We start from the raw sequence: 25,203 nt of genomic DNA on the forward strand, positions 1-25,203 counted from the left end.
GAAGAAGTATGAACTCCATCTACAGACATTTTTATTTAAATGACAAACAAAACATGTTTACAAGTGTTTCCCTTTGGTGCCAGGTTTCAGAGGGGTAGCTGTGTTAGTCTGTATCAGCAAAAACGAGGAGGCCTTGTGGCACTTTAGAGACTAACAAATTAATTTGGGCATAAGCTTTCCTGGGCTAAAACCCACTTCATCAGATTCAACCCTTTGGTGCCTACTCCTGCGTTGTGAACTACTAACACAGACCAGCATGGCTGTACAGGATAGCCATTGCAGAATTGAAGTCTAACTTACGTATTGTGGAAGGCACATGTGTATTATAAGAAAGTGTAGTATATTAGAAACTTTTTTGTGTCTTAGTCTAGCGTGCCACATTATCTGTGAAAGAAGCAGTCTCTCTCATCTCATCTCTCAGTAGAAGAGGCAGCTGCAAACACAACATTTGCTAATGATGCTGTATTCTGATATTCTCTGAGGGCCCTGGTTTAAGGACTGGTGTGTTATCTTTAGATTTTGCCATTCCATGCTTCCTGCTGATCCCACGTTAAGAAACTATTTTTAAATAAAGTCCTCCTAAAAATCATCTCACTATACATTCTTAGAATAGCTTGAGGGAAAGCTAGACTGATTACATAGTTCCTTGTACAATTTCATACTAATTATGTTAATTAAGAACAGATAAAAGCAAAATGTGTCTCATTAACAGTTACTTTGGATAGTTTATATTTTCATTTTAGAAAGCTTTATCCTGTGATTTCTAGGGAAATGTTCAGACAGCTATATTAAAATATACAAAAACCCTACAATTATATATTTATATCTAGAACTTAATTTCAGATTGTTTCAAGAGGCTCTAATGCATGCTGGAATTATATTTTAAAATCCTCTTTATGCCTGTTTGTTTACCTTTTTCAGACCACCGCTAGAATCATTTAAATATTTTCTGTGCAATGGGTTGTGAAAGTCAAGTAAACAGAATAAGAATGAATTAGCCCTTTGCTGTGAAGCACTATTGGAGTCCTGCCAATTAGAGTTCCCATAGAGTTCTTCAATACAGCACAAGTTAACTATACCACACATAACATTTATTTCCCTTTGTAAGTTTATGTCTTCAACCTGGCTGGAAGTTCAAGATATTTTTTCTAAACTTTTTTTACTTACATTTATTTAAACTAACATGAGTTTAAAATGGAGGTGTCAAATCACATTTTTGCATAATGGAAATGTGCAACCTATTTGTGTGTGTAGGGGCAATGTAAGTTATTTACATAGTTCCTTTCTCACTTTTGAAGATACTTCAAAGGGGAGCAAAACCTCAAGGGAGCAGCTGCATTTTCCCATGGTGGTGGCAGCAGACCTGATTTTCTATTGTACTGCACCCTTGTGTAGTCATTCTTATGAAGCGCTGGTGTAGATGACAAACATATTCCCTGTGGAATAGATTATGTAGTTAGATGAAAGCACACCACCACATCTTTCTCTGAAGCGCTGCCATAAATCACTGAAAAATATTGGGCTAGATGGACTGTTGATCTGTTACTGTATGACAATACCTATGTTCTTCACAATGTACACAGCTTAGAATGTCCTGTTATAAACTGTACCCTGGATGTACTGCAACTTTGGTAAAATTCAACTTGTGTTTTTCTTCTGTGCTCTTGGGAGGCAATCCTCAGTCCATGAACCAGCCTGAATAGCTGGGCTAAAGCTGTAGGGGAGTCATGGTGGGAAAAGGGAAGCTTGTCCCTGTCACAAGTCTGCAGAGCTGCTAGGGAAGGCTACTTCAGCCCTCCTCGAGACAAGAGCAGTGGAGCATACACACAGAAAGCAGTCCTGTCACCCCACCACCCTCAAGACATCCCACCCTGAGTGATCGTGCACGTGAAGCCTTTAGCTGACTCAATTCCACAAGAGAGATCCATGGCCTTTAGAATCCATCCCCTCTATGGAACAATGGAACTGCACTACCACAGAGGTAGGGGCCTGATTCACTCCTCGCAGAACATGAGAAATACTAATATTCCCAGTACTGCTTTTAAAACCTACTGACAAAATATTTAATAGAGCTATATAGCTTTACTGATATCTTGAGAACAGAGCACTATTCTTTTTTCCCCGATAAATATCAATACTAAGTTTCCAGTAAAAATAAAGTTACTGGCAAAATTAGGCAAAGGTCAAGTTATGTATAAAAATATCCCCCAAAGCACCCACTGTCTTGAGAGGACATGGATAACTCTCTAACCAGTAATTTAATTATTTCTCTCACTTTTAGATATTTGCATGCATAGAGTTGATGCACTATTTTGATTTCCAGAGCTAACTAATGATAATATAAAATGAAATTCATTTAATTGACATTTCACAGGTAATTTCACACTAGGCTTAGTTCACTCAAAAACCTTGGATACATGAATTGTATTTATCTTTTATGAAAGGATCAGTTCAGTTACAGTCATGATTCTTTTATTTCTCACTTTAAAACTGTTTCACAAAACACACTAACGTTTCATGGAGCTATGACTGATATTGTCACAGCATGTTTTTTAATGATGACTACTACATTTTTGAGTACCGAGGGTAGTGCTGAAAATGAAGTTGTATAGTTTACATTTAGTTATAGCTTTGAATGTCTTAAGATCATTTTTATATTTGCGTGTTGTATTTGTACAATTGGTATGTATTTTGTGTATCAATATGTTAGTTATATAATGGGAGCGGCCCCTTCAAAAATATGATTGGAGCAGGTGGAATGGGCTCTTGGAGGGACATGTGAGCATTGTGTGCTCTGTGTCGAGAGGTCTGCATGTAGGTTGGTAGGAGGGAAGGCTTAATTTGCAGGAAACTCCTCCATCGAAAAGTCACAACGAAAACAACAATTAAGTTCTTCAAAAATAAAAGTCCTCATTGAAGGTGTATGGCATGACATGATTATTTGTTCCTGATAGCACCCGCAGCAACTTGCTGTATCTGTAAATAAACCATTCAAAAGATAAGGAATGCAATAGATCTGAAGGAGGAAAAAGGTAACATTTTCCCAAAATAATTATTTTTAAAGTCTTTTAAATCCCATACCTCTGCAGTTAAGAGAGACATACATTTAGGAGAATCCAGAGAAATTTACCATTACTGAGTACAGCTGCTATGCAGTGTTATGTATAGTAACATCACAGTGTGCTTCCATCACTATTTTAGCTCATCACCGGTAATCTAGACAGCAGATCACTTAAGGAGATTTCAAGTATAAGCAACAGTTGTTTATCCACTAGAGACCAGGGGATATGTTGGACGTCTGTCCATGTATGGAGCAAGTCTTGTGAGCCAGAAGTTTGACATCTCCTTTGGGACATGCTAGCTGCAAAGATTAGCCCCACCGCTCCCTAGGAGAGGCACTTTATAAAGTAAGATTCCCAAAGACAGCAAGGCACAGCAGCTCTCTCCAGTAACGATGGTAAGTTCAACCCATGTGGGAAACCATGGTTCTGGTGGGAGACCAGGGCATTTATCTGCATGATACTCCTAGGAAAAGGACTATGATTTGAGAGAGAGCATTGTGTTTGCAGTAATTTTGAAATCTAAAGTATGAATGTTTAAGAGTCGTATCTTAGCAAAGAAAGAAAGTTTTAACTTATGTTTTGCTGTTCTTCAAGTATTAATTGGAGTGTGTATTTCAGAAGAACAATGGAGTAAATGATATATTTATTCTTTCCCAGTGTAGATCAAAATTATTCTTTCATCTCTTTTCAGGCTAGCAGAAAAACCAAAAAGAAGGAAGGTGGTGCCAAACGTGCTCAGAGAGCGTCTTCTAATGTCTTCTCCAACTTTGAGCAGACACAGATCCAAGAATTTAAGGAAGTAAGACAATATAGGAGGTGTATATATTTGAATGAGACAGGTCACAGATACAGAATTGGGACCTGAATTTCTCAAAGGTTGTACATGTTCAGAAATGGGTTCTAGCCAGCTTGTTATATAAAGCACATTCATTAACTGACTTAAGAGTTAAACAGGGTGGGATGGATTCTGGTCTGTGCCTTTGGTTCAGATCCCTCTCCACATAATATGAGGATATCCTGTGTCTTTGTCTCTGCCAAAGCAACAATTCATATCGTGTGCAGTGGTACTTAATGGCTTCAGCAATGCACTTAGCTCTTGGTTGGGAGTAGCCTTGTGCTGTCTTATCTCCATCAGAACAACCATGATCAACACAGATCAATCACAAAGGATTTTCCATGGTACCTGACATGTTACACACAGTGCTCAGCAAGCAGATATGGAGTGGGGAAAGGCAGATGAGCCAAGAAACAGGTGCCGCATGTACCTCCTCACTGCCAGCAACAAGAAAAAGTTAAGGAACAGGAAAGAGTGTTAAATAGAGTCATAGCCACAATATAATCATGAACACGCTCAGAATATAATATTTGTGTCACATTGTTGTATTACCATGCAATGATACTGAGACGCAACAACAAAACACAATGTCTAAACATCAGTATGACTGTCTTCTGGTTCTCAGAGTCTGTTCAATGATCAAGTGGCTCTCCAGCAATTCAAAGTTGAGTAATATTGTTCTGGAAAATATTCAGCACCCTAGTATAAGAGTTGTTTTAAAAAGAATTCATACTCACTTTACACTTATTATTAAAAGAGAGGGATTTGCAGTTTAAAGTATAATTAAGAGACAAAACAAAACCATCACTTTTTAGTAAGTAATGAAATGAAAATATGAAATATGACAAGTAAAAGCTTAGCACGCTGGGCATACACATTTTTTCATGTAACTTTTTACTAAAGAATGTGTATTTACTGTAAAAAAATATTAGGGAAATACAGTTCTCTCTTAGTTCAAACTTGTATTGAACACAGGTATACATAAAGCTTTTCTAAAGCTATAACAGATAAAAACATGAATATATTATGTGTATATTTATTCTGTCATGTAGGCTTTCACATTAATTGATCAGAACAGAGATGGATTCATAGATAAAGAAGACTTGAAAGATATCTATGCTTCTTTGGGTAAGTACACTAGAGTAGAGATATACTTTACTAATGTATACTTACTCACTTTAAACTCATAGTTTTAAGTGCTAAGTGGTGGACTATTTAACACTGTAAATATTTGAATTTGTAGACCTGATAGAGACAGAACATACCCAGAGCTCCAGAGACCCAACACCTTTTAACTTTGGAAGCAGATGGGATTGTAAACTGAATTCCAGTTTCTCAGTTTACTCCTGTCTCTGTTAGGCTAAATTCTACAGTAATTTCTCCAAACACTGTATCAGGATTGTGATAGTGTCACACTATTAGTGCAGAAAATTGAAGGTTTCTTTTTAAAATGTTGAAGTATTTTAGGACTATAACTCCCACATTTTCCATAATATTTGAGCTCCACTAACCTATCCTTAGAAACCCCTCCCCCCCTTTAAAAAAGAGTGAATTAATATATTTTACGGCCAGAAGGGACAGCTATGATCATCTGGTCTGATTTCTTGCATGACACAGGCTACAGAACCTCACCTAGTGATTCCTGCATAAAGCCCATAATTTCTGGCTGAGCTATAGATTCTCTTCTAGAAATGATTGGAAGACTGCAAGTGATGGAGAATCCATTCTATCACTACCTAAGTTGTTCCCATGGGTAATTACCCTCACTGGCCAAAAAAATTGCATCTTCTAAATTTGTCTAGCCTCAGTTTCCAACGATTTTTCTGCTACATTAAAGAGCCATCTACTGTAAGGAGGAAAGTCCTATGAAACTTGCATGCATGTATTACCTAAAACCAATCCATTTTGCATACTCTCCCTTTGAGCCTCTTCTGTTTTTTCTAGTTGACACCTGCAGATCTGGTTGGTGGTCATTAGTGGTGCCTCATGTATACATTGTCCCCATAATCATCCTGTAACTGGAAGGCATGATTTGTACAGCCATACAGCTTTATCAACTCCTTTTGACAGATTTTTGCAGCTCTTCTTTTCAGAAGCCAACTACAGCTATTGAACTCCATTCCCCACCCACTACAAAGTGATTCCCTACATTTGGCCAAGACTGACTTTGTAGAGCATTAGCAGTGCTATGGTACTAAAGTCATCCAATCATAGAATATCAGAGTTGGAAGGGACCTCAGGAGGTCATCTAATCCAACCCCTGCTCAAAGCAGGACCAATCCCCAATTTTTATTTTTTTTTCCTCCAGATTCCTAAATGGCCCCCTCAGGGATTGAACTCACAACCCTGGGTTTAGCAGACCAATGCTCAAACCACTAAGCTATCCCTCCCCCAGAGGGGATTCTATTTAAAGAATTGTAGGAAGTTACAAAGCAAAATAAAGAAAATAAGTGGAAAGCTGTCTTGAAATGGTTAAAGTATTTTGGGGGGCAATCATACAGTGAGTACATGTTGGTAAAGGTGCCTAGAACCAAAGATGGATACTTTGTCTATTATAACTCTAAATAGTATGGGTATTTGTACACTGAAAGACCTTTTCCTTTAATTTAGGTAAAACAAATGTAAAAGATGAGGAGCTAGAATCCATGCTCAAGGAAGCCACTGGACCCATTAATTTCACAATGTTTTTGAATCTCTTTGGAGCAAAGTTACTTGGTGAGTTTAATACTATCTATATCGGGGTGGGCAAACTTTTTGGTCTGAGGGCCACATCTGGGAATAGAAATTGTATGGCAGGCCATGAATGCTCACAAAATTGGGGTTGGGGTGCGGGCTCTGGGGTGGGGATGGGGATGAGGAGTTTGGGATGTAGGAGAGTGCTTCAGGTTGGGACTGAGGGATTCAGAGAGCGAGAGGGAGATCAGGGCTGGGGCCTGGGTGCAGGAAGGGATGCAGGTTCTGGCTGGGGGTGCAGGCTCTGGGGTGGGGCTGGGGAGAGGTTTGGGGTGCAGGAGGGTACTCTGGGCTGGGAGTGAGGGGTTTGGAGAGCGGGAGGGGGATCAGGGCTGGGACAGGGGATTGGGGCGTGGGGAGAGGTGCAGGCTCTGAGCGGCGCATACCTCAAGCGGCTCCCGGAAGCAGTGATATGTCCCCTCTCTGGCTCCTACGCGGAGGTGTGACCAGGCGGTTCTGAACGCTGCCCCATCTGCAGGCACCGCCCCTGCAGCTCCCATTAGTGTGCCAAAGGGGGCCATTGGAGCACGTAGGAGCCGGAGTGGGGCCATGCTGCAGCTTCTGGGAGCCGTGTGGTGCAGCCCCCAACCCTGCGCCCTGACTGGAGCGCCGGAGTGGGACCAAGCCACGTGGTGCAGCCCCTGACTGGAGCGCCGGAGTGGGGCTGAGCTGCGTGGTGCGGCCCCCGACCCAGTGCCTCGGCTGGAGCGGGAAAAGCCCCAGACCCCGCTCCCCAGTGGGAGCTAATGGGCCGTAGTTTGCCCATCCCTGGTCTGTATAGACCGTTATTCAGAAGTTCCTTAGGGCATGTGTATAATACAGACTTATGTCAATCTCAGGTAGACTTACAGCCACTGCAACCTCACCAGGAGCACTTCCACCAACAGAAGAGGGGCAGTGTGGGGAGCTGAGAGCCAGGGCTCAGCTCTGCACAGCTCCCCGACAGGAGTCCAGTTGTCCCTCCGGCTCTCAGCTCCCCACTTCCAGCTGGGAACAGGGGCAGCTGCTCCGGCTTCTCAGCTCTCTGAGCAGGGAGCTGGGCAGGCGCAGCCTGCTGGGAGCAAGGAGCTGGGGGCAGCTGGGCTATAGCTACCCAGCTTTCTTGTCAATTTCATGGCCCTGGAGCCATGAAATTGACAAGACAGCCAACAGCTCCTGTAAGTAAGGCAGTGTAACTACACCAACATGAGCCCTATGCCTTTAGTGGAGGTGGAGTTATGTCAGTGTAGTAGGGCACTTATATTGGCGGGACAAGGCTGTAATGTGTACACTGACATAATTAGGTTGACGTAAGCTACTTTACTGTGTAGTGTAGTAGACCAAGCCTTAATCCGAACCTCCCCATATGTCCAGTACCTTTTTGAAAAGGCTTTAATCATTTACTTCAACTTTACTGCTCATAGAACATTCTTAAGGTTGGTAATTCTAAGTGATACTCAAAGCTCACCTGCATCAGAGATGTCAATAGGTATTTTTCAATTAAAATGTCTGGGCACATAGCAAGGGTCAGTCCTTACTCCATGGCAATAATGACATGTATTTGAAAAGGAAATTAGTGATTAACATTGACATGATCCAGCTGACATCTGCTAGAGATAGTGTTCTAACATGAGCTCCAGTTTTTGCCAAGTAATTCTTTAAGGTTTTAAGTTTTTTAACTGCTTGCAAGCAAATCTCTGTGAAACTTGTAATGCCATTTCGAGACCCTGGCAGAGTTTGCCCACCACTCGGGATGGCTCTAACTTCTTCCTAAACTGTCTTGCCATGCAACACTCTCTCCAGAGCAGACTCATCTATCCCCATTGTTGTTTCTTGGCTGCCACGCTGCTACTATAGCCATCCACCTCTGCTCCCTGGGGACTTCATAAAGCCTGTCAGCCCCAACCCCGCACTACACTTTACACAAATACAACAGCTAAACATTAATATATAACAGCAGCTGGGTTCTCAGCACTTTTGAAATATCTAACCAATTATTTAGACAACTAAGGATGGACTTGAGGCTATTTTTAGCTACCTATTTTTTTTTAAATTGGCCTTACAACTCTAATTTTTATTCTTTTTATTATTAATTTACACAATAGAATTTGCTCATATTTCTTAGGATATCCGACTGATTTTCAAAATAATGTACGTATATTGTTCCCTGACTAAATGCAAATTACACCACTGCCTGATATTACAGAGCCTGCTATAATTCAGTGAAGTCATATTGACCAGTAAACATGTCATTTCTTGGAGGACCATAGACTAATTTACACCTGAGCAGACACCAGAAATAAAAAGGTGACCTTCATTTGATGTCTCAAAGAGGATGTATACACACACCTGCTATTCAGAAGAGGCAGTCTCCCCCTCTCTTTTAAAAAAGTCTTAAAATTTTCACTCCCCCTTAAAATTGCTCAGTCAGCTTCATTTATTCTAATGGAATCCAAATACATTCTCTCATTTTTTCCTCCTCAAACACACCTCTATAGCTTTCAAATGCTGTTACGTGTAGAGACAGCACTTCCAGTACCACAGACCCATTGTACTACTGGGCCTGAGTACTGTTCTTGTGAAAGATTCCAACCAGTGGGAAGTGTTTTATCAGCTGAACCACACTGGCATCTGTTATTTTCTGCAGGTATGGATGGGGAAGAGACCATACTAAATGCATTCAAAATGTTTGATCCAGATGGTAAAGGACACATTCACAAAGACTAGTAAGTTTACTTCTGTGTTTATTATCAAGCCTATCAAGAATCATGATAGTCACATTATAGTAGGCAGTTGAGATCTCAGTATTTTGGATTATGTTGAGAATTAACTGGTAAATTAACAGGTTTATTCCTTCTTTTTCAGGTCACTAGCTTTATAATTTTCAAATGACTACATATTGTTAAATTAATAAAGTGCAGGAACAGAATGCAAGACCAAGCAAATGAGTGACTTTGTAATAATGCCCAGGAAGATAATTACTAGTGCTTTTCCCCACTAAGCAAACCAGATACCGTTTAAAAACCTTATATTTGTAAGAAATTTATCTGTGTTCCATACATTTGTACAAGTGGACAACATTGAATTAAACTGTTGTATATTCAGTGACAATAAAACTATTAAAATAGTTTTCCTGCAGGGATAAAGCGTGGCAAGTTTACTTTCCATTCTCCTCTCTAGGGAGCATGCCAGAGACATTTTTTGTTTTTTAAATATTAGCTTGCATATTTAAGCTGTTTGCATAAGAAGCATCTTGAACATTTGCAGATGGGTGTTTAGTGCTTTTCACTAATGCTCAAGTTCCTATGAGAGGCTAAATAAATTTCCTTTATTAGCACAGCATGAAAACCTGTAAGTAGTAAAACCCAGTGGGTGCTTAAACTCTGAACTGGATTTGTATATATCCTTTTACTTTTTCATTGTCTAAGTTTTAAATTATTCTTCCCTGTAACTTTTTTTTTAATTAATCTTGGGCTTTGTGGTGTATAAACCTGAGACAAGTGAACTCCTCAGTCTCTCTCCCCCTCCGCACCGTATCACCCCCACTCCCCATCAGATCCATATCTTCCTTTACATCCTTCTTAATCCTGCAAAGGGCAGTAGCATGACTCTTCTAGGGATGCTTTCCAGCCAGATGCAACAGTTCTCTTCTTGCTGTGACATATAGGTGATCCTGCCTTATCCCTGCTAGGGCTTGACTGCACACTGTTTTGCATAAGTTTAACTAGATTTGTATACCTAGTTAAACTGATGCAACCCCACTACAAATTGCTATAGCTGCATGCTTAAGTGTTTATATCAGGATAGCTTGTGCCTGTAAATTTAAACTAATATTATCCAGGTTTAAACCAGTACAAAGTTGTACTGTTTTAATTAAATTGGTATTAAATTGCACCATTAGTTAAAGCACTCCAGCTTTGTACATAGATTGGACCTAAGTCCAAACCTAAGGAATGAGTAGAGAACAGCTGCTTGGATTCACTCTAGGCAAGAGTCCTACCCTACTTTCTGCTCAAAGGACACTCACTGCCCTTCCAAACTGGTACTTACTGAGCTAAAACCACAACTGAACAGTGTGCAGGTGTTATCTAGTTGGGAATTAGCCAGCTGTCTAAAGGTAAACAATTTAACTACACAGTAAATAGAATGGTAACAGAGGGGTTTTTTCTATAACTTAAAATATTCCAAAGACAAGGTTGAAAAATAAAGTATTCTATAATTATTTCATTGTGAGGAACTGTGACTGTGCTATCCTTACTCTGACTTAGCGTCATCTAACTAATCTTCTCTCTGTGTCTGTTTTAACTAGCTTAAAACGCATGATGATGACACAGGCTGACAAATTCACTGCTGAAGAGGTTTGTATACTACAGTATCTGTCACTCAAGTGCACGTTGGTATATAATGACAGTTGCTTCCTAGAAAGGCAGCAAGACTATTCTGTTTAAAATAACGGCTCTTGGATGAGGGAAATGAGTGTTTTGAAATCCTTTTACTCAGTGGCTTTAGGAATTACCACTAACCCATTGTTACAACATTCACATTGCAGAGGCCTACTGAATTACTAGCTAACAGAGCATCATCTGTTTCAAGCTGTTAAATGCTATTAATTTTTCAAAATAATTCAGAAATAAGAATGAGTAAGTGGCTGCAGATACTTGCTTCCATGCTGGAGTTTTAAGTTGGAAGTTGCTAAAACACTGCTTTGGAAAAACATAACAATGTTCTTTTCTTTTAATGGTATACAGATAGACCAGATGTTCAAGAGTTCCCCTATTGATGCAGCAGGAAACTTGGATTATAAATCGTTCTGCTACACTATCACACATGGAGAGGAAAAGGAAGAATAAAGAGCGCACACTTGTTAGTTGCATTAAATTCTCACATTGGGTTAATAAATAAAAATCAAACTTTTTTTTTACGCAGCTGTAGTGTTTGTTTTTATGCAGCTGTAGCTCAGTTACCCATTGCTCATGCAATTTAAAAATAGCTATGTCCTAGTCTCCATTACTTTGGAGGGCCCAAGGTGAAAACTGCACCTTTTACCATGCTTTTTCATAGCAACAGTTTTGTTTTTGAGCTAACTCCATTCTCCTTAGCCCATTGCAGAGACACTTCATTTCAAATTTATGCCAGGCAAAATAAAACAGAGAAAGACATGCTAGCCGATTGTTTGCATTTTCTAAGAACCTATCAATAGGTAGCTATTAATGGCACCTGCCTCTTTGTACACTGTGATAGGTAATTATAAAAGTGGCCATCATTGTGGAATCACAGTTGCATTATGCTGAAGAGAGAGAACATTTGCAGAGGTCAGTCACACATTTGCTTGTTCCAGGCTGACTACTCTATTTTAGGGGCAAATGATGTTCTCTGGAGCAGTCAGTATTGCCAGAGCCACAACTTTCATCTTCCCCCAAAATGAACACACAACCCTTCTTGTAAAGATTTTCACTTCCAAGAAATAACGACTTATTTTTATATGGATTAAAAATGGATAACATTGTTTGGTACAATCTTTCATTCTGAGTTGTCAATTTTCATTAGAGCAAAAGCAACATTTATAAAAACAGTTAAGAGCTGTAATCCTCACTGATTTTGAGTAGAAACCTGCTGTAAAAAGGTGGAGTTTAAACTATCCCATCTGCTTGACAGTCATGGAGTCCATAGTTCCTGTTCATTTGAAAATGCAGCTTGTTTCATCAGAATTTACAAAAAGACACGTCAGACCAATCTAAAGCCAACTCTCTTCCCTCTTAAAGGAACTTTCACGTCAAGTTTGTCCCCAAATGTAGGGGTTTGGAAAATTAAGTTGAATCATACCTGAATGGCTAATTTTAATTGAGTATTGTAAACTGGGTTATAAGCAGAAAAATGCTCTCTGTGGAAGGGACTCTTAAATCATTGCTAGCCACCAGTCTTCCAATATAATTGGGGTTCAAAACAAAAGTGTTATTTAATCAACATGATTATGTGCGGCAGTGAGTTTATCTAGTTTAATTCACTGCTCTTTCAGAGCAGGAACAAAAACTGTTTGTATGACATGCTGCATTGGAGTGCAACTGCATATTTTTCATACTAATCTTCAGTAACAGCCAGAGGTTAGGGGTCTATTACAGGAGTGGGCAGGTGCGATTCTGTTGCCTGCAATCTGCAGGAGGTCCGACTAGATGATCACGATGGTCCTTTCGGGCCTTAAAGTCTATGAACCTATGAGTCTAAACCATTTTATCTTTAAACTACTAAATCTAGCCTCACAGGAGAGTCAGGATTTCTTCAAATTTAGTGACAAGTTTCAGAGTAGCAGTCGTGTTAGTCTGTATTCGCAAAAAGAAAAGGAGTACTTGTGGCACCTTAGAGACTAACAAATTTATCTGAGCATAAGCTTTCGTGAGCTACAGCTCACTTCATCGGATGCACTCAGTGGAATTGAGCTGTAGCTCACGAAAGCTTATGCTCAAATAAATTTGTTAGTCTCTAAGGTGCCGCAAGTACTCCTTTTCTTTTTTCAAATTTAGTGATGATGTTAGCATCAAAGCTTTACTGAACACAAATATTTTCTGCATTAGACCAGGTTTGTATGCCCTGCTTCCTCATCTTCTTAGACCAAACTCTCCCTCTAATGCATAAGTAGACTTCTCACTTAAGTCCATGAGTTCACAAACATGTAGGAGTACATGGCTCAAATTCATTTAACATCATTGGTGACTAGAGATAGTTGGCTGAAGGGGGAAAAGAATGGTTAAAGGAATATAAAAAGCAGCCTACAGATTCACCCTCTGGCCAGAACACATCAGTGTTCCAAGTAGATTTATCCCATTACATGAATTAAGACTCCAGTCCAAAGATGCTCAAGTTAAAGATGGAAAAATAATATTTTTCAAGACAATAAAAAACATATTCCCAATACATTGTTTTAATTGTAATCATCAGGTTTTGATTTAATCTGAACAGAAATACATTAGATGCTTTGATTTTTAACTGATCTGTAATTATTACAAATACGAAAACATCAATTGCATAGCAGCATTAAAACCAAACAGAACCAAACCTGCTTTTATCAGATCTCACACCGAACAGCAATATGCAACATAATACACAACCCCACTGTAAGCCATTCACCTTACACCAGGTACAAAAAACCCCAAACAAAAATCCATAACAAACTGATATTCCTGAAGACACAACCCTTCAGAATAGGGTGCATAATACCAACTGCTACATTTTGGTACTAAAATGTACTATACTAAAAGGAGAAGTGCTTTCAAGGCAATTTGAACTGGACTAACTTTTTAAAGCGGTTTCAATAAGATTTATTCTACTTATTTGCTATAGTGTTTAAGAGTAAACATGATTCCTCACATAGTTTTAAATAGAGCAGAAGTATCAGGTACAGACATTACACAAGGCAAGCTAATGACTCTATCCAAGAGAAATATGTAGCCTGCAGTTTTCTTCAGGGATAAGGTGTACCTGCGGCACATGGCCCAAAGTAACAACTTAGTTCCACACATAGAAGAGGGTGGGGGAACTAACAGAAAGGAGTTCCGTTCCACCTAGGCACTGTAACTCCTCCTGCTGGGTCAGTTCCCTTTGTTCTTTCCTTGAGCTGTGCAGCCTATGGGAGTTATCATATTAACTCCCTGGGCAGCCTCTAGATAGGGAAAGGGTCAACTCCCTCACATACTGAGGAATTAGGTTAAGAACAGCAGCCATGTGCTCCCAGTATCCCCTAAATCATGTTTCCAGCTGCAGACTGTTGTCAGGGAGTTTCCCCTGGGGGCTAATAGGATAATGGAGAGAAGTGCAGAAACTTCTTTTATCTCTGGCTGGCAGCTTTGTTTCAGAGCTGAAGACAAAGCTACTTTCAGGTCCCACAGCTCTTAACATTCTTCCCAGGAGGAGGTGAATATGGCTGGTTCACACCCTGAAATAACTATTCACATGAATCCTGTCATGTTAAGAAATTTTTTTTTAGAAACAATAACATATGATTGACTTAATGAATTTGTGTTTGTGTTAGGGTAGTCTGGAAATATTGTGTATGGGCCACACATTCCCCTCCAGCCTGCATATGCTCAGCAGAGCAACCCAAAAGATGAGCAACTTTTGAAGTGCAGCCACAGGATTGGTGACTTTGCGGAAGGGCCAAGGGAGGTTAGCATTCTACATGGGTAGAACAAAGGTTTTTTGAGGATTCCCCCACCTGGATGCCGAGAGGGAGTCTCCTTCACAATTTCCAGCCCCCTCCCTCCGCCTTCAATAGCAGCACAATCAGCTTCCAACCATTCTGCTGGTGGTTGCCATGTTACTGACTTTCAAATGTATGTCACAGCAACAGGTTAATGCTGCTTATCTTCTGATGTGCTTCTAGTACATTATCACTGCAGTAATGCTTCAAGCAGTACTTTTTCCTCATGGGTAGTCTGTTAAGGAGGGAGATCATGCTGTTCTTTGGCTCCTCCACTCACCCAAGTAATAGAATTACTTACATTTCTAAAAAAAAGGGACATGAAATCCTTTAGCTAAACATTAAAGATGCCCCAGTTATGGCCAACGTAGACTTTAGTATAGACCAGTCATCTACTATGTTAGAACAACACAAGTTAGAATTAGAAATAATGTTACAATTTCACATGCGCTGCATGGAAATCTATGAGAGTGTTTCAGCAGGAGACAAACATGTTTCCTCTTCATCTAACACTACATTCTTCCATCTGGAGAGAGACAACACTGACTTCACAATTGCCAAAGAAATCCTGACAAGGATACGCAAGGCAAGGAAAGCAAATGGGACTACAATCTGCATGATGTGAAAAATCGCTGTGCTGAACTTACTTAACAAGCAGGTTAGAAAGAAGGCTCCGAGGCTGACACAAGGGTAGAGAGCAAGCTTAGCAAACATAAAAGCATGTTCCTTGCCGCCATACCTAGCCAAAGGATGCAAGGTTTCCCTTTCATGGAACAGAGCTGTAATCCATATAGCAAACTGAAAGATGCTGGCAAAGAAAGTGATTACACAGCTGACCTGAATAGCTTCGATTTCATTGTGAGACTTCTCTGCAAATTCACTGGTCAGCTGGTAACCGAGAGGAAGCCCTCCAATGAAAGCCAATGAAAATGTGTTGAGCAGTCCCATAAATCGAGTTGTTTTTGTTATGTAAAGAAAGAGCGAGTGGTGGACAAACCAGAGAAGACCAGTTGTTACAAAAGAGGCAAAGTAGGCAAGGAAGTTTGGTCCATATTCACTTAAAGCTTCAATGAGGCGGTCATGGAATCTGTCTTTAACTTCTTTGGAATCAGGGACATTGTCCTCACTGTTGAGAAAAACGTTATTTTAGTTGGCATATTAGTGGTATAATGGTACAATCTGAGAGCAGTAAACATGTAGTTCCACTGTGGAGAGTAACTATGAATAACATCATAGGCTTCCAGGTTTATTGTGCTTCAGTGATCCCCCAGTTTACAAGTTAAAAAGCAATTCTTATAATTGACTGCTCTGCAAATTCATCCTAGGATCTGAAAGCTTCCTGGATCGTGTAATATCAATGATAAAGTTCTCCAGCTGAGCTTCATTATCATTTCTGTTGATGATATCAGAACCAGAACAGAATTCAGCTTCCTAACCCTTTGCCTGACAGAGCCAGCATCTGACTTTCTAAATATGTGGCTAGATCGTCTTTTCCAAACTTCTGAGAATGGAGTATGTGAAGCCTGGTATAATTGCATTAAAGAGGGGTAGGGTTTACTGATTCACACATGGAGAGGCGAGAAGAGTTCTTTGTTAATAGTTTGGTTGTATGATTTGTTTACATTAGGGTAACTAGGATAAGAGGATTGGTGCAATTGTTTGTATACATCAAAATAAAATAAGTCCATTCTCTTTCAACACCTGACAACGTATGTACCCACATACAGCCCCATGAGGACTTGGAAGACCCCGGTTCAATTCCCTGCTTCGCCACAGACAACCTGCATGACTGTGGGCAAATCATTAGCCTCAGTTCCTATCCGTACAATGGGGATAACAGCCCTGTGCTACTTCACGGGGGGGGCCGAGAGGATAAATATATTCAAGACTGTAAAGCCCTTGAGATGTACTGATGAAAAACTCTATGTAAGAGGTAGGTATTATTATTACCATTACATTTATATCAGACAACTCAGGGTGTGTCAGTCAGCACAAAGCCTTACCATATATCCAAAATGAGCAGGGTTGCAACAATAGCATACACGCCATCACTGAACGCCTCCACTCGTTCCTTACTCAAAGGTTCATTGAGGTAAAAAGTGAAGGCCTCTAAGCGATGACGCTCCTCCTCCTCTTCTGGACCTGCCAACCATAATTCAGGAGTTTAGTTTGTGTTCTGTATAAATCAAAACATTCAACAACAAGCTTTACACTAGAACTTCAACAGTCTAGTCTGATGCCCCTGCTCTCTCAAATCTCAAACTTGTGGAAGTAACAAGGCACTGCTCAATCTGACAATTCAATCACGCTGCTTTCCACTGCAGCCATCCCTTTCCTGTGGCTTATGTTGCCTGTTTCAATAAGAAGGCCTTCAGGGCACGGGACTCATCTTAGAAGCATCTCACACACTGTAGGTACGAGGTGAACAATGACTCAATGTTAGTGTTTTAGTTTAATATTTTGATAAGTCACAAGACAGAAACCCTGTTACAGCTCAGGAATCTCTAATGGATCTTGGGGCTCCAGTCTGAGTGGAGGACTTCCATTAGTCATTTTTTATTAGCCCTTTCTCTGTCTTTAGAAGATAGAGCTCTAGTGCGACTCCAAATTAGATGGTCCCAGGTGCACTAAATACAGAAGAGCTACTGTCAAGGTTCCTTCCCCACTCTGAACTCTAGTGTTCAGATGAGGGGACCTGCATGAAAAACCCCCTAAGCTTATTTTTACCAGCTTAGGTTAAAACTTCCCCAAGGTACAAACTATTTTACCTTTTGTCCCTGGACTTTATTGCTGCCACCACCAAGCGTCTAACAAATATAACCGGGAAAGAGCCCACTTGGAAACATCTTTCCCCCCCAAAAATCCCCCCAAGCCCTACACCCCCTTTCCTGGGGAAGGCTTGATAAAAATCCTCACCAATTTGCATAGGTGAACACAGACCCAAACCCTTGGATCTTAAGAACAATGAAAAAGCAATCAGGTTCTTAAAAGAAGAATTTTAATTGAAGAAAAAGTAAAAGAATCACCTCTGTAAAATCAAGATGGTAAATACCGTACAGGGTAATCAGATTCAAAACATAGAGAATCCCTCTAGGCAAAACCTTAAGTTACAAAAAGACACAAAAACAGGAATATACATTCTATTCAGCACAACTTATTTTATCAGCCATTTAAACAAAACCACAGAATCTAACACATATCTAACTAGATTGCTTATTAACCCTTTACAGGAGTTCTGACCTGCATTCCTGCTCTGGTCCCGGCAAAAGCAACACACAGACAGAGAGAACCCTTTGTATCCCCCCGCCCTCCAGCTTTGAAAGTATCTCATCTCCTCATTGGTCATTTTGGTCAGGTGCCAGCGAGGTTATCTTTAGCTTCTTAACCCTTTACAGGTGAAAGGGTTTTTCCTCTGGCCAGGAGGGATTTAAAGGTGGTTCGCCTTCCCTTTATATTTATGACACGCCCCCCAAATCACAGATAGGGTGAAACGCTGGCTGTGATTTCTTAGTGGAGCTCTAGGAAAAAACAGAGTTAATAAGACACATGCACCTCTAAATATACTACCAAGTATATAAAGACTAACAATATTTTCCACATCTCAAGGACAATTTTAACCAGTTGATTCTGGGAAACTTTCATGGGAGAGTGCATCAGCCACTTTGTTAGAAGCTCCTGAGATGTGTTGGACGTCGAAATCAAAATCTTGGAGAGCTAAACTCCACCGAATAAGTTTTTTGTTATTTCCCGTGGCGGTATGAAGCCACTGTAGCGCAGCATGGTCGGTTTGCAGGTGGAAACGCCGTCCCCAAATGTATGGACGTAGCTTTTCCAGAGCGTAGACAATGGCGTAACATTCTTTTTCACTGACTGACCAGTTGCTTTCCCTCTGAGACAGCTTCTTGCTGAGAAACACTACAGGGTGGAATTCTTGATCCGGTCCTTCCTGCATTAAAACTTCTCCCACACCACGCTCGGACGCATCTGTGGTTACTAGGAACGGTTTGTCAAAGTCTGGGGCCCTTAGCACAGGGTCAGACATGAGTGTCGCTTTAAGCTGGTTAAAGGCCTTCTGACACTCTTCGGTCCACTGAACGGCATTTGGCTGTTTCTTTTTGGTTAGGTCTGTTAGTGGGGCGGCGATTTGGCTGTATTGCGGTACAAATCGCCTTTAATATCCGGCCAAGCCTAAGAAGGATTGGACCTGTTTCTTTGACTTTGGGACAGGCCACTTTTGGATAGCATCCACTTTGGCCTGTAGGGGGCTGACAGTTCCTTGACCCACCTGGTGTCCCAGGTAAGTCATCTGTTTAGGCCTCTTTGACACTTCTTAGCCTTAACAATTAGTCCTGCCTCCCTTATGTGCTCGAAGACTTTTTGTAGATGTTCCAGGTGTTCTGCCTAGGAATCCAAAAATATGGCCACATCATCAAGGTAGGCGACTGCATATTCTCCTAATCCCGCTAGGAGACCATCTACAAGTCTTTGGAAGGTAGCGGGTACATTCTGCAGCCCGAAACGGAGTACATTAAATTCATACAGCCCGACATGTGTGGTGAAGGCTGACCTTTCCTTTGCGGATTCAGCTAGCGGTACCTGCCAGTACCCCTTGGTTAAGTCCAAGGTAGAGATGAACTGGGCCCGTCCCAGTTTCTCTAATAGTTCATCTGTGCGTGGCATTGGATAGTTGTCTGGGCGAGTTACAGCATTTAGCTTACGGTAGTCCACACAAAAACATATCTGCCCATCTGGTTTGGGAACTAGAACCACTGGAGATGCCCATGCACTGCCAGAGGGGCGGATTACCCCCATGTGTAGCATATCCTGGATCTCCCGTTCTATAGCAGTTTTAGCTTGAGGAGACACCCAGTAAGGTTGGACTTTAATTGGGTGAGCATTACCTGTGTCAATGGAGTGGTATGCCTGTTATGTCAAGGTTCCTTCCCTACTCTGAACTCTAGGGTACAGATGAGGGGACCTGCATGAAAAGCCCCCTAAGCTTATTCTTACCAGCTTAGGTTAAAACTTCCCCAAGGTACAAACTATTTTACCTTTTGTCCCTGGACTTTATTGCTGCCACCACCAAGCGTCTAACAAATATAACCGGGAAAGAGCCCACTTGGAAACGTCTTTCCCCCCCCAAAATCCCCCCAAGCCCTACACCCCCTTTCCTGGGGAAGGCTTGATAAAAATCCTCACCAATTTGCATAGGTGAACACAGACCCAAACCCTTGGATCTTAAGAACAATGAAAAAGCAATCAGGTTCTTAAAAGAAGAATTTTAATTGAAGAAAAAGTAAAAGAATCACCTCTGTAAAATCAGGATGGTAAATACCTTACAGGGTAATCAGATTCAAAACATAGAGAATCCCTCTAGGCAAAACCTTAGGTTACAAAAAGACACAAAAACAGGAATATACATTCTATTCAGCACAACTTATTTTATCAGCCATTTAAACAAAACAGAATCTAACGCATATCTAACTAGATTGCTTATTAACCCTTTATAGGAGTTCTGACCTGCATTCCTGCTCTGGTCCCGGCAAAAGCAACACACAGACAGAGAGAAACTTTTGTTTCCTCCCCCCTCCAGCTTTGAAAGTATCTTGTCTCCTCATTGGTCATTTTGGTCAGGTGCCAGCGAGGTTATCTTTAGCTTCTTAACCCTTTACAGGTGAAAGGGTTTTTCCTCTGGCCAGGAGGGATTTAAAGGTGGTTAGCCTTCACTTTATATTTATGACAGCTACCTATATCAAAAAAACACTTCCAGATTCAGAGAAGTAATCAGGCATTTCCAGGAATCAAAGGAAAACTCATATTTGAAAGCTAAATGAGTCAAACACCAGCATCTCATCTCTTTATAGTCCCTCTCAAGACCAAGCATCTGCTTCTACTGCAGTGATATGTCAAAGCATCATACTGCACACAACAAAAGTTACCATAATGCCATAAAGAAAAAGTGCATACAATGTCTTCTTTTTCCTTAGTCTTTATAATTGTTTTATTATGTCATTTATTATTTTATTACACTTTATAAGTGTTTTATTATGTCATTTTGATATGAGAAAGAGGGTAACCATATAAATTGAGGGATATAGCTAGTGAAAAATTTGCAATAAAGCTGGATTTTCAAAGTGGCCTAAACTAATTAGGTGCCCAAATCTCACTGAGATTCAATGGGAGTTAAATGTCTTTAAAATCCCAGCCTAAATCTTGCAGGAAAGCTACCCTAGTCCCCACCTCCCTGGAGCAGCAAGATCTTTTGGCATGACTGTGGAGGGGGGACTGGGGAAGGGTAAGGCTGCTAATGGCTTCAAACCAAAAAAGCAAGAGCCTGTGTCTACAGCTCCACAAACAATCACCCCATATGCTCCCAACCTACAGGCACCCACTTAGGCAACACCTCCCATATGTGCACGTCCTTGCCTGAGTCTATCCTCAACCATGATACCCCTCACCTGAGGCCTGTTCCTGTATCAATCCCCATGACATAGCTGCTTCTCAGGAGCCACTCCAATGAGCTCTTCATTCACAGTCCCATGGGACACCCATAACATACACTCACTCCCCTGCAAAGGACTTCACCCACTTCCTGTGGTTCATTCCTTTCCATTGCACAATGGACCTCTCTTTCTCCTAGACCCAGGTCAGCAAACAGCCTCTTCTGGAAAGGCCTGGGGCATGTCGACACACAGCAGGCATACTGCAGTGTCTATAACTGATATAGGGAAAGCACTACAGTGTGGCTGCAGTTATATTAGTATAAAGGGGCTTATACCAGTATAACTATTTCTGCACAGCAGAAGGAATAAGCTATCCCCAGCATAAGGCACTTTCATACAGGTATAACTACGTCCACACTAAAGGTTTAGCTCTTGGAATAAAAAATAAATGAATGGACAAAATAACAAATCTCACACCCTAACTGAGATTGTGAGCCCAGTACAAAATCTGTCTGCAGGCCAGGCCTCACTGCAAAGGCTTTTCGGTGCCTTGTGGTGAGGAGCATGCACCAGCAGCCCTACCTGTGCTCTTCCTTTGCCCGCGTGGGAGAATATCACTCTGCTGCTCAGAAAGGCTGAGTGCTTACTGAGCTGGGGCCAAGCTCTTCATCCACCCAGCCCCCTGGCTCTCCCAAGCCAGCAGCCACCCATATGGGGAGGATGGAGTCCCATGTGCTCAGTGGAGGCCTTCAATCCTGTCCTACACAGTTTGTCTGCAGCAGCTGGGGAAGCTGCCTTCTTCCCCGCAAATCCAGTCTTTGGTCAGGAGAAGGGGTGCTTGGGCTTTGCAAGAAGTAAGCTCCCAGCTCTTCCCACAAGGCTGGACTCTGTGCTCAGCAGCCAGCTCTGGGAGGGGAACAGGGACCTTAGAGCTTTAGACGAGCGCACCCCAACCAAGGACGGGGTGGGGGAACTGAAAGGACAACTGAGGGGTATATTAAGAGTAAGGGTAAGCAAATCTCATGCTTCAAGGCATTAAAGGATTGCTGCCACCGAGAGAAAAATATCTGCCCTCGCCCCACTCACAGTGCATTATGGAAAACCTTTCACTTCCTCTGAAGCATTAGGTGTTGGCAACCGGCAGAGGCAAAACCCCAGCCTTTGTGAAACAACGATCTCGCTCTGTATGACAATCCTGTGTTCCAATATGCTGTCCCCCAGTCTCTTCACCTTGGCTTAACTCCACACCCAGCCCTCTTACCCTCTTCACCCCTGCCCTGTCCCCCTCCACCATTCTTCCCTTCCCTCTTAGCTGATCCCTTCCTAACGAAATTCTCTCTCTCTCACACACATACAAAGTAGTGGAATAGCATGCCATTAGCTGCTATCACATTGCTCACTCTGCTGTGTGTTATACCCCTTCCCTCACCTGTGTCTGTCTGGTCTATATCTATTACAGACTCTTTGGGGAAGTGACCATATACTACCCTATGAGGGCCTACCACAATAGGGCCCCATTCTTGGATGCTCCTTATGCACAACCATAATAAACATGTTTCAGAGTAGCAGCCGTGTTAGTCTGTATTCGCAAAACGAAAAGGAGTACTTGTGGCACCTTAGAGACTAACAAATTTATTTGAGTATAAGCTTTCGTGAGCTACAGCTCACTAAGAAGAATACAGTACTTGTCTGTCGCCAATGTTTCTTCTCTCCAAGTAGTTGACACTGCCCTCTGGAATACTTTGCTTGTAGCTGTTCTATATACAACAGATTCTGTAATATTTTTTAAATATGAATTTGGGGAGGGGGAAGATACTACTACTGGGGCCAGAGCCAGTGATCAGACAGAGATCTCACTTCTGATATTATTCAGTTACTATGCTCCTTTCCAAAGGGGTCGAAGGAGAAGCTTGATGTGTGTGTTTTCTTCAGGTATAGCTCAAATTAGGTATAGCCCAAATTAGGTATAGCCAGGAAAAAGGTTCCCAGAAAGAGGTAGAATGGAAGGACAGAACTAAAAGTTTATTGGTGTGTCCCTAATAGAAACAGTGGAACTAGAATTACTAACAAGCTTGTTGTGGATTCTACTGCACCTTAGATCTTTTAAAACAGCTTCGTTCAAATTTTGACAAGAAAGGGGACTGTGAAATACATCATATTTTAATATATCAACTTAACAATATAGTAGAGTATCTAAAATTAAATGCAGTCCTTATGGATACTGTTACTTACCACCAGTCTTATTTTTACACCAAATAATTAACCGAGTGATGTGTGGAAGAAAGATAACAAGCCCAAGCAGAACATAAGACTATAGAAAAAAATGAAAACAGTTTTAGTTTTCAGTTATTACAAGATAAATACAAATATTTTGTTTTAAGTTAAAAATTAATTATTCTTTTTATCCTTCATGAACATGTTGATTTAACATGCAACTTGTGAATTTGCAACATTGAAATACCCTGGCTGTAGTAGAAAATATACATTTTATTACAATGATTGAACTGAACAATCACTACATTAACACATTTATCCAACAAATACATGAACACTACAATGTCAGTAACTCACATGGAGTTTCTCAAGACTAATCTTCATCTTGAATATTATGAGCACACTCTAATATTTGCCTCCTCCACTATTAAGATTTACAAACTATGACCTACCTGTGCATATATTTTACCTGCTTTAATCTTTCAACAACTCTCATTTTCTTTTCTTAGCTAATAAACCTTTACTTAGTTTACTAGAGAATTGGCTACCAGTGTTATCTTTGGTGTAAGATCCAAAGTACCAACTGATCTGCGGTAAGTGACCGATCCCTTGGGACTGGGAGCAACCTGATGTGGTGTGATTTTTGATTTGAGCGACCTTTTATCACAAAGTTCAGTTTGTCTGGGTGGTAAGATAGACTGGAGAGTCTAGCAGTGGTAATCAGTTATTTCTGGTCAAGGTCCAAATTTCTTGGTCAAGGTATAGTCAAGGTCCAGACTCCAGAGAAAATCATTTAAAAATAATAACAATAATGATAACAATAAGTACATAAAAATATTTTGCGGTCCATTCAAAAGCATCTGGCATCTGGATTTGGCCCCCAGTCCGCCTATTGACTACTCCCTGGTCTAAGGGCACTGTCTGTGACTCCATGGTAAGATTAGTATAGTTATCCAATTCGCTGTAGCTCACAAAAGCTTATGCTCAAATAAATTTGTTAGTCTCTAAGGTGCCACAAGCACTCCTTTTCTTTTCGCGGATACTAACACGGCTACTACTCTGAAACCTATAGTTATCCAGTTCACATTTGTCACTGTCTTGGTGAAATCTAATTATAGAACACACCACCACTTTGGGCTGTCTCCTGTTTTTTTGCCCTGAGGTAGGCACTCACAGATGTGAGTCATTCCAGACAGCATGACAACTAGCACAAGCACTACTTCAGTCCTCCAAATAGTGCCTAAAAGAGCACAGGATGTGGGTGTCTGTGGATGCTGAGAGCTGGACGGAGCTGAGCTGGTCACTGGTTTCCATTTAATGAAGATGGAATAGGAGCTGGCTGTGAGTGCCTGGGACTCAGCCAGAGGAGTTTGTTTTGGGATGGCAAGTCTGATCATTAGCTGCTGACTGATCTACTGATTCTAGCTGTTCTTGTGCTGTGTCAATGACAGGAACTACATTTGTCACGCTTTTTAGCCTGCTTCTTATGTAATTTGATGTTTATTTTACCTACCCTCACACGTTAATTTTGTTCCATCTGTTTATGATCAGCAACCTGCTGCCTTAAAGTTACTGTTAGCCTGAAAGATCTTCCTCTGAAGAGGCATTACAAGAGTGTGTCCAGACCTGAGAAGCTAAAACAAATAGACAAGGATAGCAGCAGAGCATTTTTCTGATGTCCATGACACATCATCATACTGCTTCCTGTGATCTAAAAGCCTTCACGGCATGACAGTGTTTCAGATT

At 41.1% G+C, this 25,203-nt stretch overlaps 2 protein-coding genes across 6 annotated transcripts in view; one reads left to right on the forward strand and one right to left on the reverse strand.

Annotated features, from left to right (window-relative positions):
• The first annotated feature begins 525 nt into the window (after positions 1-525).
• On the forward strand, positions 526-12,066 carry MYL5 (myosin light chain 5). Its single transcript, XM_037902260.2, has 7 exons — positions 526-3,457; positions 3,754-3,861; positions 4,950-5,025; positions 6,508-6,612; positions 9,257-9,335; positions 10,919-10,967; positions 11,358-12,066. Exons 1-7 carry the CDS (start codon positions 3,455-3,457, stop codon positions 11,457-11,459), a joined length of 522 nt encoding a protein of 173 aa, XP_037758188.1. The 5' UTR covers positions 526-3,454; the 3' UTR covers positions 11,460-12,066.
• A 1,443-nt stretch (positions 12,067-13,509) lies between these two features.
• TMEM175 (transmembrane protein 175) overlaps positions 13,510-25,203 on the reverse strand; it is a 46,011-nt gene continuing 34,317 nt past the window's right edge. For all 5 annotated transcript variants that reach the window (XM_043546354.1, XM_037902262.2, XM_037902266.2 and 2 more), the window contains 3 exons: positions 23,476-23,554; positions 16,804-16,942; positions 13,510-15,926 (listed from right to left, as the gene is read on the reverse strand). In XM_043546354.1, coding sequence (XP_043402289.1) covers positions 15,263-15,926; positions 16,804-16,942; positions 23,476-23,554 — 882 coding nt within the window. In that variant the 3' untranslated portion in view covers positions 13,510-15,262. The remainder of the gene's footprint in view (positions 15,927-16,803; positions 16,943-23,475; positions 23,555-25,203) is intronic.

The sequence above is a fragment of the Chelonia mydas genome, chromosome 5 (assembly GCF_015237465.2).
Source record: "Chelonia mydas isolate rCheMyd1 chromosome 5, rCheMyd1.pri.v2, whole genome shotgun sequence".
Taxonomy (NCBI): Eukaryota; Metazoa; Chordata; order Testudines; family Cheloniidae; genus Chelonia; species Chelonia mydas.